Raw genomic sequence first — 12,454 nt, 5'->3', positions numbered from 1 at the left:
CCCTCCAAAAAACCCATTTCAATTGCCCGTGATCGTTTCAGCCTTCTCCACAGCTTGCTGATGAGCTGATCATTTGAATCAAGTGAGTTGAAGTAGAGAGAGATCGAAAACAGGCAGGATATGGCTCTCGAGGAACTGGCATTCCCTACCCCTGGTCTCAAGTAAAGATCGTACCAATATTTTGGACTTTGACTTTGAAAGAAGAATTCATTTAACATGGTCTTTCTCTCAGTAGGCCAGGGGTTCCCAACCTTTTTTGACCGAAGATCTACTTTTCAAGACAACCAACCTTCCACGATTAACCTGTGCGCACACACACACACACACACACACACACACACACACACACACACACACGTATGCCATGATGAGCAACAGCCATAATGGCCCCTAACATGAACGAAACACTAAAATAAATACAATAGTTTGTGAGTTTGTGAAAAGGAAATCACTCACTACCTTAGTATAGAGCTGACGCTGAGGCATGGGACACACTTTTGCAGCATGTTAAGTACAGAAACTATCGTACGTATGAGTACCGTTTTATAATGCTTCTCCTGGTGCTCCAGAGTGCCATTCTTTGCCAGTGCCATCGGTGGATTGTAGCTTAAACAAACATGGAATGAAAATAATAGTTTAAAAAAGATAGATGGCAACAGCTCAGATTGCAAGCTGCAATTGCAGACTGCTGACCGCTAGTAAGGTCCGGTGATGCAGATCATGCGCCACCGTGGGTTAAAGGTGACCTGCTTTTGTAATTGTATTTTTAAAATAGTTTTCTTGTAAAAGTGAAACTGATTGGATGCTTAGGGTGTAGTGTACACTTCCACAAAAATATCCACGGGCTATGACATGCATGGTTTTGGAATGCGGAAGGAAATCAGAGTACCCAGGGAAAACCCACACAGGTACAGGGAAGAACATGTAAATTCCTAGATTCTGTAGAATCCTAGATTTGCTGCAATCACCAGAAATCAAAATATTTGTGTCATCTGCAAACAACCCAAATTCACATAGCTTCACTGATCAAACTGAAACGGCAATCTTGCATGACATCACTCGTGTTGGCTACATCAGCTGATGATTGAATGTAAACACAAAACTGCAGTTTTTAAACACCTCCCGATCCATATCTCCTCCAGAATGCTGGTGAATTGGCTTGGGTGGTATAACAGTGGTTTCTCTCGCCGAAGGTTACAGGTTTTAATTATCAGTCAACCAACCCCCATGACCTAGTTGAAGTATTCTTGAGCAAGTTATTGAACCGCGGGTTGCTTCTGATGCTGTATCGTGAGTAAGTGAATGAGGAGACTATGTTCGTACCTTGAAGGTGGAAAAGCATTCACATCTTCAAATGAAAGCTGATTGACCATTAAATTTTCAGGATACAACGATTGGAGAGATTTTTGTGGACTGGAGCGTATCAGAACACTGGAAGACTTTAAACAGGTTGTAAGTGATGCCAGCGTTGCAGAGAGGATACTTCAACTGTACAAACACCCTGACAACATTGACATATGGCTCGGAGGACTTGTTGAGACATTTTCGCCAGGCTCAAGAACCGGTCCTATGTTTTCATGCCTGATTGCAAAGCAGATGAAAGCACTTCGTGATGGTGACAGGTGAGATCTGTACTGGAAATTTACAAATCAAGATTAGATTGATGCACTGTTTGTAAAATGGCTCATGCTCAAAGTAACGGCAACATGTCAAATTTACTTCTTACAGTGTTTAAAACAATTTTCAAGTCACTTTTCTGCACATTTACAAGAATGTTTCTCACCTTGAATCACATTGTTAAACTCAAGGCCTGGGGGCCAGATCCATGTGACAACCTCTATGATCCTTGTACAGTCATACCTTGGTTTTTGACCATAATCCGTTCCAGAAGGCTGTTCAAAAACCGATTTGTTCGAAAACCGAAACCATGCTCTTTTTAAAAAAAATCTTTATTGAACACGTGTGCTCACAATGGAATGCTACACGAGGAAGCATCACTTCCTCGTGTAAGGAAGGCGAGAGGAGTCAAGTGGTGTATTCAAGTGCGCTCAGTTTGGTTGAGAACTGATTTTCGGTCGTAATCCGAGTCATAAAAAACTCGAAATTTTTGGTCAAAAACCGATTTGGTCGAGAACAGAGAGGTTCGAAAACCGAGGTTTGACTGTATACCAAAATTTTAAAGTTTCATGTAATACACAATAAACTTTTCGCAGTAACTTGAACAACAATTGAAAGACCTATTTTCCTGGATTTCTGATTTCATAACTATCCATCCATCTATCCATCCATCCATTTTTTGTTACTATTACTTCCTGTGTACCGCTTCTTCTTTCATTTATTGACGGATTCTGTTTATTTAAACTTGCAAGCCATTGTTAGAACAGGGACTTCAATGAGCTAGAATCGCACATATTACCGCCAGGTCTGATGCCGTAAATATGGGCACAGTTCGCCGCTGGTCATGTAATATCACAAATCTCAATCATATAATCACCCAGCCCTATTTACATTGCTCCTTGGAAGGTAATCGACGGGCTGGGTGATACTGTATGTGTGGTGTGTTTTACTAATGCCCAGCAAAAACTAAAAAAACAAAAAAAGTTTTTTTTGTCTGTTTCTGTTCGGCCCAGTACCAAATGGTCGGATTGTAGCTTAGTTGGTGACTTCTGCTCTGGGTGATATTGTGGAAGGTGCTCCGGAGTACGAGATGCCGGACATCCTAATATAGGCTCTTACACCCAGTTTCAGAGTTTGGTCCGTATTGCCGGCGGTAAGTCGCATTTGTGTCCACTGAAGAGCAGATGCCAACAAGGCTGCCCTTGGTCACAAATTTTGTTCACAACTTTTATGAACAGAATTTCCAGGTGCAGTTGAGGTATTGAGTGTGTCAGCATTGGTGGCCGCAGCGTTTCGCATCAGAGTGTGAAACGGTTGGGATGAGGATCAGCACCTCCAAATCTGGCACTCAGTTGGAAAACAGTGGAGTGGCCTCTCCAGGTCAGGAATGAGATCCTGCCCCAACTGAAGGATTTCAGAGGGAGCTCAAGAGGAATATCATGAGGTCTTCTTTACAAGCCAGGGAAGAAAGGAGCAGGAAACCCATCAGTGCAGTGTCATGTATTGGCCAGAGCAGATAAGCCAACTGGCCAAGCTCTCGATTTACCCGTCATTCTACATTTCTCCCCTCATCTGTGGTCATGGGCTGTGGGTCATGATCGAAAGAACAAGATTGCGGATACAAGCAGCTAAAGTGAGTTTCATTTCCAGGGTGTGTGAACTATCCCTTTGAGATAAGGTGAGAAACTCTGTCATTCGAGAGGAACTCAGTTTAGAGCTGCTGTTCCTCCATATTGAGAGGAGCCAGATGAGGTAGCTCAAGCATTACATTAGGATGCCTCATGTATGCCTCCCTAGCGTGGTCTTCCCAATACGTCCCAACGGGGGGAGGCCCCAGGAAATGACCCAGGGCACCCCTGTCTCCCGCCTGACCTGGAAACACCTTCGGAGTGGGTGGTAGGCTTTGCTCGATATGAGCACAGGACCCACAGGCAGACACAATGAAGTCAGTTTTATTGTCAGGAAGTGAGACAGGTCGAAGTGGCAGGAACTGAGAAGGAGTCAAAACGACCAAGTCGAGGAATACAGAACTGTTGGAGCGTAGTGGTTCGGCAGAAGCGAGTACAGCAGGAAAGATCGCTGATGAACTGGCAACGGGTGGCTCTTCAGGCTGGCTTTTATGCTGACAGGAGAGTCTGGGAGGTGCACTGACTAGGGAGATGCCCAGCTCACACTGAAAAAGGAAACACAACAAAAGGGAGGGGCAACACCGTGGAAAAACAATGGATTCTAACAGAGGGAGGTCTGGGCATCCCTACTAAAGCTGCTACCCTTGTGACCCGACCCGATAACAGAAGAAGATGGATGGCTACGTGGATGGACTTATTTACCGGTAATATTTAGATTTAACTCTTTGAGGTAACAAATATAAAAGTGAAAGAGTTAACAAATATAAAAGTGGAAAAAAGTGACTAAACATTTTAACATCAGTTTTTGAAACTCCGTTTGAAGATAATGTCACAAAATATTGATGTTCTTTTCAACATGAGTCGTTTTTAAAATGGTGGCTCATTAATGAGTGCATTTTATAATGGTTGAAGTTTCCTGGTGATTTGCCGTTCATTATGTTTGGATTTTGGTGGCTTGTATAGGTACATTTGCGAAATTGTTCCCAGCAGTTAATTTGTATCGAATGTTCATGTTTTAGAGATTTTTGCTCCATGTCAGTCAAATCATCTTCACCACAGGTCTCAAACTCAAGGCCCAGGGCCAGATCTGGCCCGTCAGATTATTTGATGTGGCCCGCAGAAGCAAATCAAACACATTGGCTTCAATGATGCGTGCAAAAATTTGTACCAAAATTTCAAAATTTTCTATGTAATATATAAGAGAGCTCTTGTAAGTTTTCTTGTTACCAAAACCCTCATTGCAGTCACTTAAACTATAGTTGAATAAACCATTATTCTTGACTTCCTTATATGGTTTCACAGTCATAACGGCCCTCCAAGAGAGCCGGTAACTATAATGTGTCCTGCGACAAAAATGAGTTTGACACTCCTGATCTACACAATCTTATCTGGCCTGACCAGGGTGCTTTGAAGCAGCTAACTCCAAAGGTCATATCAGTCCACGACTCCACTGGGCAAGTTTTGCTTGAAATACTGAGTTTTCAAGAAGACCATTTGTTTTTTTTCAAGGTTTTGGTGGGAGGCAGACGGTATGTTTAGCCAAGAGCAGAGGGATGAACTTCTAAAAGTTTCACTGTCTAAGATCATATGTGAAAATACTGACATCACGGAGGTACCACCAGATGCCTTCATATTTGGGAAGTACCCCTCAGGTTACGTCTCATGTAACAATTTACCAGCAATGAATTTGGAGGCGTGGCGAGAGGAAAAAAGTGAAGGTACGTGGGACAACGTTTGTACTATTGGCATATTAGCACTCTATCATTTTCAATGAGGAATAGCACCTGACTGCTGTGCAAAATGTTCAAACCTCGGTGATCTGCCTTCTCACTTTTTATGTTGCATTTGCTACCTTGCTGTATGGTAGCATTGCAATGTCAGCATTTTGTCATTTCTCATTAGAATAAGCACCTGCCAACAGCGCACGGTCTGCTCCTGCACTTTAAGTACTGAGGCTATCTTGCTATCTCTGAACAGATAAACATTTTGGATGTGAGCATTTAGGAATTACTATTTCAAGTAATACCTGAATGCAGGACATGATGTAAAATTGTAATCATCTGCCAAGCGCTTTTTCTAGTTAGGTTGCTATCTTGCCGTCACACCGACAGTTATGTCTGTATTTTTAGCCATTCTCATTCAAAAACCTACCTGACAGTCTTAGAATGTCAGCTTTTTAGCACCAAAGCATCAGCCTTGCATCTCAACAGGACAGCTTTCACAAATACTGTATACAACGCTTCCAGGTGATCAACGTAGCAGGCCTATTAAAAATTTCTGCAGAAAAATGTTTTAGTTAAAATTGAAATTCAATCAACCATTCTGCTGAATTTGCAATGCCAATGTAATGTTTACCAACATGAGAACTTATCATCCACCCCCAGATTTAAAACGTTGTGGCTCTCCTGGCCAGATCGAGAATGGTGATTACGTACTGTTCAAGATAGCTGGCAAATTGGTGGCCCTGTATTCCTGTTACCATGGCTTTAAACTAACAGGAAATGCCTTGATTGCTTGTGAAGGAAATCAGTGGAACAACAAATTTCCACATTGTGAAGGTATGTGCAATATTTAGCCAAATGGAAGTGCTGAATATCAAATATTGTATTTAGAATGGCTTCCCAGCAAGCTATTTTCACCCTAGACAATGCAAAATCTCTGTCCTTGGAAACACAATTGATGCTCCACTCTGACTGGAGCTTTACCACCATCAACTGGTACAAATACAGAAGTCAACCGTGCTAAACTATATGCCCAAACATATTCACATGTTGATTTATCCCAGCATACAAAATAACTACACGAACTAACTTGGATAGCCATAACCATGTCTTTTCATGTTCTCAAGGAATCTTTTGAAAGTTGGCGAGACAATGGAGCAGACCTCCCCATACCACAGGAAACGCCGCAATCCCGGTCCGGTTTCAAGACGATGGTGCCTTTCGAATGGTGTACCAAGTGACAGTTGAAAACCAAATTAGGAGAGAAGTTTTTTGACTCGTTTGCAGATTAACTAGCCACCGAGAAAGTTCAGAAAAAAAGCAAAATATCATTCATTCATTCATTCATCTTCCGAACCGCTTTATTATCCTTACTAGGGTCGAGGGGGGTGCTGGAGCCTATCCGAGCCGTCTTCGGGCAGTAGGCGGGGGACACCCAAATTGGTTGACAGCCAATCGCAAGGCACACAGAGACGAACAACCATGCACGCCCACACTCACACCTAGGGACAATTGAGTGATCAATCAGCCTGCCATGCATGTTTTTGGAATGTGGGAGGAAACCGGAGTACCCGGAGAAAACCCATGCAGGCCCGGGGAGAACATCAAACTCCACACAGGGAGGCCAGAGCTGGAATTGAACCCGGTACCTCTGCACTGTGAAGTCGATGTGCTAACCACTGGACTACAGGGGCGCAACGCAAAAATATCATCTGTCCAAAAATTCCACTGTTGTCCAAAACATGTCACATTTGTTTGCCAAGCAGTTGCAGTCTTCATGTTTGTTTCTCACTAAAGTTAAGATCCAGGGTCCATGCCGGATGACAATGATAAAACATTTTTTTCATGACAAAACACTTGTCTGACAAGCATATGTATCTTGTAAGGGACCACAACTTGATCTTGCAAATGGAGATTTTGTTCTCACAGGGCACCAATATCCCTGATGCAATCCCTCACTGCACACGTACCAATTGAGGTGTCTTACAAGTAGGTCAAACTAAATAAAATAAAATAAAATGCTTATTCAGATACTTTCATTCAGTATTTCATTTTTCGGTTTAACTGTGTGCACAGAGTTGTGGTTAGAACATCTGTAGTAGTCTCTGTCACAGTCAAGAGATGCAGTTTCAAATTTATGTTGGATCACCTCTGTGTGGAGTTTCTCCCCATAAATGTGTCTGTTTGTGTGTGTGTGTGTGTGTGTGTGTGTGTGTGTGTGTGTGTGTGTGTGTGTGTGTGTGTGTGTGTGTTACAGTTACTCTGGCCTCCTCCCACAGTGGTTTAATTGGAAACTCTAAATTGCTCCGAGATGTAAATGTTAGTGGGAAAAGTTTGTTCCACACCTGTTTGTGACCTGTGATTGACTCACATCTTGCCTAAAGTCAACTGTGATGGGCTCATTTTACACATGAGGAGGAAAAAAGCTGCATAGAAAATGGATGTACTGTATCGTGCGTGGCGTTCAAAAAAAATAAAACGGCCTCATTTTACCCTTGAGGAGGAAAAGCTGCATAGAAAATGGATGTACTGTATCGTGCGTGGCGTTCAAAAAAAATAAAACGGCCTCATTTTACCCTTGAGGAGGAAAAGCTGCATAGAAAATGGATGTACTGTATCGTGCGTGGCGTTCAAAAAAAATAAAACGGCCTCATTTTACCCTTGAGGAGGAAAAGCTGCATAGAAAATGGATGTACTGTATCGTGCGTGGTGTTAAAAAAAATTAAAAAAGCTTTGTTGCAACAGCCGTTTTTGTTTTTTCTTTCAGTTTTTCTCTTTATTGATCATTACAAAGACGAAGCATTCTGCAAGCTAAGCTACTGTCTAATAGCCAACAGTCAATATGATATTCCTTTTCTGTTGTGATCATCCTGTTCACAGTTGCTGGGACCGGGAGCTTATCCCAAATGACTTTGTGGGAAAACTGGATCTTAAACTGGTTGCTAGTCAATCACGAGGCACATCAATACAATCATTCGGAATCACATTTGCAGTCCGTGGGAAATGGACTCACACTGCCTGCACCAAAGTCAGGAGAACATATCAGGTGTCATCAAGCCTTTTTGACAACAGACTTGCTTTGTGGGTACTGATTCATACAAAGGGCCTCCCAGTTTGGCACTTCGAAAAGGATGATGGTGACTTCGGCCCGTGATCATGAACTCAACGGCAAACATTTTTGTTGATTTGTATTTGCTGCGGAATTCTCATGATTGATAGAACAGTTTTACATTTTACGAGTAGTGGATTTAGTAAGGCAGTTACAATAGAAGTTACAATTACAGAGAAAATGGTCATACACACGTTTGAGTACAGATGTAACAATAACTGGAGGTTTTAACCCGACACCATCAAATACAGAAAGCAAGCATGAAACAATCGTTTTTATACCTTTTTATGTGAACAAATTCTTCCCTTCTTTTTTGTTTGTTTGTTTGTTTTGCTAACAATCACCAGGCGCCTTGGTTTTCAAGTCATTCATCTTGAACTTCAGGTGCACATTGAAATTTGCATCCACTGGAAAACAGAAATATGTAATTAAATTATGTTAAGGCATCCTACAGGATGACACGTGGTCTTTCATACCTCAGATTCAGGAAGTGTGAGCGTCATTCCATCAGAAAAACGTTGAAAGATTTCTAATGAGGACAAAAATAAATAAAAACATATTTAAAGCTTAGAATACAATGTCGGGGAATCTGATACACAATGGGCCCTATTTTCACGTCCAGCGCGAGTCTAGTGCTCATTTGCGGATGATACCACTTTATTTTATAAATGATGTCCTACAAGTCAGCGAGGATGAGTTTTCCTAAAATTATCAAGTGGTTCAAACGCAAACGCTTTGTCTTTAAATGATTGCAAAACCAAGTACCATATATTCCGCACTATATGGCGCACCTAAAACCATTTAATTTTCCCAAAAGCCGACAGTGCGCCCTATAATCTGATGCACCGTATATATGGTGTTACAGAGTCTCTTTATATTCCCCATTGACTGGTTTTCCTGTTCATGTTCCAATGCCATCTAGTGGTGATTATTAGCAGGAACCAATTTAACCTAAAAGGATTCTGCTTGACACCAATTGACATCTGCATTCACCAACACGCACTCGAACAGACACGAATATAATACCAAAAGCAGAGTTGATTATTGACAAAACGAAGGAAGGAGACAAGCAAGGCTAATAAGGATATTTAGCCCCTTGTGGGTTGTGAGCCCAAGAGGTTTGTGTGCCTTTTTGTTGAATCAATGGTCTTCATAACTTTTGCCTTTTATTTATTGTTTTGTAATGCCATTTGCATTTATATGTTTCATGTCTGTGTTTGTGACCAGTTCTCTATTAAAGCTACAGCTATGTATAAACCAAGCTGTATGATATTATATTAGGGGTGTTCACACGGCACACATTTGCTTTGGTGCTGCACCGATGTATTTTGTTGCGATATATCTTACACCGGAGCAAATTTTGTGGAGCGTTCACACGTACAAAGCCGCTGACTAAAGAGAACCCCGGTGTTCGCACGGCAGTTTCTGCAGCGGTGCAAAACGATAGAAAACGAAGATCTGTTGTCTTGGTTCTTTTTAAAACATACACAACTCAAGCAACTACTGTACAGGCGCGTCCTTGTCCTTCTCGGTCTCTGTGCCTTCTGCTCAAGAGGCGTTCAATGACCGCCCCCAAAAACGTAAATCAACGATGACTTCAGTGACACTCAGAAAAGCAAACATAATGCGCCAAACAGAAAATCAAGAGAGGAAATCACTAAATAAATTCTATTGGGGGGTTGTGAACACACAACAGAGGAACAAACTACAAAGAACTCCGAAACAGTCCAGTCTCCTTCAAAAGGAAAGATGACGGAAGTACAACAGAGCACGAAAGCAACGTATTCTACCCATATGTAATGAACTCTTCTCATGCGTAGCGAGGCTACTCCCCCCGCAAACGAGCATTTGCTCCATAGCAAATTTTTAACCGTTCACACGTACCATTTTACATCGGTGCTGCCCCGCAAATGAGCATTTGCTCCGGAGCAAATTTTTAACCCACCTCCTTGAGCAGGGTTAAATTTGCTCTGGTTTAAGCTGTTTTCAGGGTGTACACCAGTATAACTTTGCATGTGTGAACGCTCTACTGGGGCAGCCTCGGCACAGCACCGGAGCAAATGTTGCCATGTGAACACCCCTATTGTCTTCCCTTTGGAAGCAGAGCGCAACTGCAGCCACTATTGTAGCTTCTATTCTATGCGCCTTATAATGCAGCGCATCCTATGTAAGAAAACGGTTTCAAAATATGGCATTCATTGAAGGCGGGGCTTATAATCCAAAGCACCTTATTGTGCAGAAAATACGGAATATGATTTTTAGTTGCAGGAATATAGACGTGGAGGCGACATTGACTGTGCAGGGAACAGAGATTGAAAGGACTAATTAAATTAATTTTTTAACCATTTTGATGGATGGACACATAACATGGAAAAGCCAAATGCATTCGAACACGTCAAAGGCATCCCAAACTACTGCTGAGGAAAATGAACAAAAACAGCATATGACAGTAATAGCAGACTCCACCCACTTTTCATACAGACGAGGCGAAGAGCGAGAGTGATGAAGTTCTCCATTGTTACACCTCCAGAGGGAGACCCATAGCGTAAGGTCAAGATTTTCAACATGTTATTGCTGACCCTTATTCCTGAAAACAGGTTGACAAAAAAGGGGCATTGAATGTCTTTTGACAGAAACGGAAGACATTAAGTACATGAACCCGATGGCAGCCAGGTAATCACCAAACACAGTTTATCAACAAAATCAAAAAGTATCCTGGCTGTACCTAAAGCATCGGCAGCATTCCTCATCTCATTCAGGGAAATTGTTCCATTTGCTGACACATCAATACGATGGAAAAGTTGCTGGAGAAATCATAAATCATAACTGATCAAAAACTACTGTCTATGATATCGAGAGAAATATTGAAATCCTTTGTCTGTTTACTTTTTCCTGAGAGCAAAGAAGCATGTGTTTACCTTGTACGAAACAACCTTCTTCCACAAACTATAAAGTTCCCCAGAATTCAGTTTTCGGGTGGTAGTTGTCTTTGCAAATTCATGTCAAGGTGAAAGATTGGCACATGTTTCACACATTTTCTGTACGGATTGTGGTTTGTGATTTTACTGCATTTGCTGACGGCATCCAAGACTGGAACGAGACTGGCAATCGGCCAAAACATGCCCAAACCTGTCCCAGGCCACTTTGGGGAAGAGGTAAGGTTCATCTTGGATCAATTACCAGTCAACAGGGCACGAAAAGGCAAACCTTCACATTGGCCTTTGCATCTATGGGCAGTTTATTTTGGAGTTCGTCTGAAATGCACGATTTTGGAATGTGGGTTCAAATGAGCAAAGTCAACATAGAAAGGCATTCAAATCCTGATCCTTATGACAATAAGGTAGACCTCTAACCAAAATAGGCCGCTCACGCGCTGTCATTTGAAGCTAACTATATTTTGGCAGGTGTCAGGCAAAATCCCTGTCGCTTGAAAATCAGCACTTTACAGTAATTGGCACGTTTGTTCGACTATGAACATTTCATCGTCAAAGAGAGCAGGCTATTTTCAACACATCGGATTGGTCGAGAATTTGAACACCACGTGTGTGGACTGACCAATCGTGTAGCTTTGTGAAAAAACTGTGCGGTGTTGACCCAAGGACAGCATTTTATTATTATATTCCTCTGATTATTATTTTTTTATGGCCCCTGGGGATGTTGCCTGACTTCTGTGCAAGCAGCGTGGGTTCAATTCTACTCCTAGATATTTGACTGACTGGTGGCCAGTCCCGGGTGTCATCTGCTTTGCGGTAGCTGGGATTGGCTTCAACTCACCCGTGACCCTGAACATAGTTTATGTTATTAATGTGGATTTGGATGACATGCAAAATGATGAATTGATGGCTTTTAAAACTGGTCAGTGGCCTCATTGAACAATTCCAGCAAGTGGCATAAATACATTCCTCTATCCTCATCCACAGTAGATCCAGTTCAGAACCAAAAACGTAACTATTGGGCTGGTGTATCCCATGATGTGAGGAGTAATGATGAATTCAGTTTGGGTTTTTTTTTTGTTTTTGGGGTTTTTTTTGTCTTGTCCTGCCTGACTTAGAAAACAGCCAAAAAAAGGATACGCTCATCATAACAACCATGCTGCGGCATGCATCAATGCTGAAGCCCCCAGTTTTCAAGTCACCTAGGAAAAACGGGAAAAAAATCCCAACACCATATCAGAACAATACAAGGGAATTCCTTTGACAGCCTTGATGGGAAAAAAAAGTGTCCCACCCTTACCTTCCAAGATTTTATCATTGAGGAACTTCTGAAGCAGTTCGGCATCCATTTCATCAGACTAAAATGAAATAAGATGATATGATGAACTTTTTGAAATTACAAATCAGCTACACGCTTGCCAGTGGCGGCAAAAAAAAATCATTTAT

At 41.9% G+C, this 12,454-nt stretch overlaps 2 protein-coding genes across 2 annotated transcripts in view; one reads left to right on the top strand and one right to left on the bottom strand.

Annotated features, from left to right (window-relative positions):
* Positions 1 to 6,173, top strand: part of LOC109530238 (thyroid peroxidase-like) — a 19,328-nt gene extending 13,155 nt beyond the window's left edge. Inside the window, exons 4-7 of the mRNA XM_019893850.1 lie at positions 1,385 to 1,622; positions 4,755 to 4,963; positions 5,630 to 5,803; positions 6,094 to 6,173. Of these exons, the coding sequence (XP_019749409.1) occupies positions 1,385 to 1,622; positions 4,755 to 4,963; positions 5,630 to 5,803; positions 6,094 to 6,104 (632 nt within the window). The 3' untranslated portion in view covers positions 6,105 to 6,173. The remainder of the gene's footprint in view (positions 1 to 1,384; positions 1,623 to 4,754; positions 4,964 to 5,629; positions 5,804 to 6,093) is intronic.
* Positions 6,174 to 7,720: 1,547 nt separating this feature from the next.
* Positions 7,721 to 12,454, bottom strand: part of LOC109530237 (calpain-1 catalytic subunit-like) — a 19,650-nt gene continuing 14,916 nt past the window's right edge. Inside the window, exons 16-22 of the mRNA XM_019893849.1 lie at positions 12,309 to 12,366; positions 12,149 to 12,210; positions 10,994 to 11,062; positions 10,801 to 10,879; positions 10,546 to 10,662; positions 8,552 to 8,604; positions 7,721 to 8,482 (exon numbers count right to left, since the gene is read on the bottom strand). Of these exons, the coding sequence (XP_019749408.1) occupies positions 8,456 to 8,482; positions 8,552 to 8,604; positions 10,546 to 10,662; positions 10,801 to 10,879; positions 10,994 to 11,062; positions 12,149 to 12,210; positions 12,309 to 12,366 (465 nt within the window). The 3' untranslated portion in view covers positions 7,721 to 8,455. The remainder of the gene's footprint in view (positions 8,483 to 8,551; positions 8,605 to 10,545; positions 10,663 to 10,800; positions 10,880 to 10,993; positions 11,063 to 12,148; positions 12,211 to 12,308; positions 12,367 to 12,454) is intronic.

Source organism: Hippocampus comes, unplaced genomic scaffold (assembly GCF_001891065.2).
Source record: "Hippocampus comes isolate QL1 unplaced genomic scaffold, H_comes_QL1_v1.1 scaffold221, whole genome shotgun sequence".
NCBI lineage: Eukaryota > Metazoa > Chordata > Actinopteri > Syngnathiformes > Syngnathidae > Hippocampus > Hippocampus comes.
The sequence above is the reverse complement of the archived record's forward strand: the minus strand, read 5'-3'. Positions and strand labels throughout refer to the sequence as shown.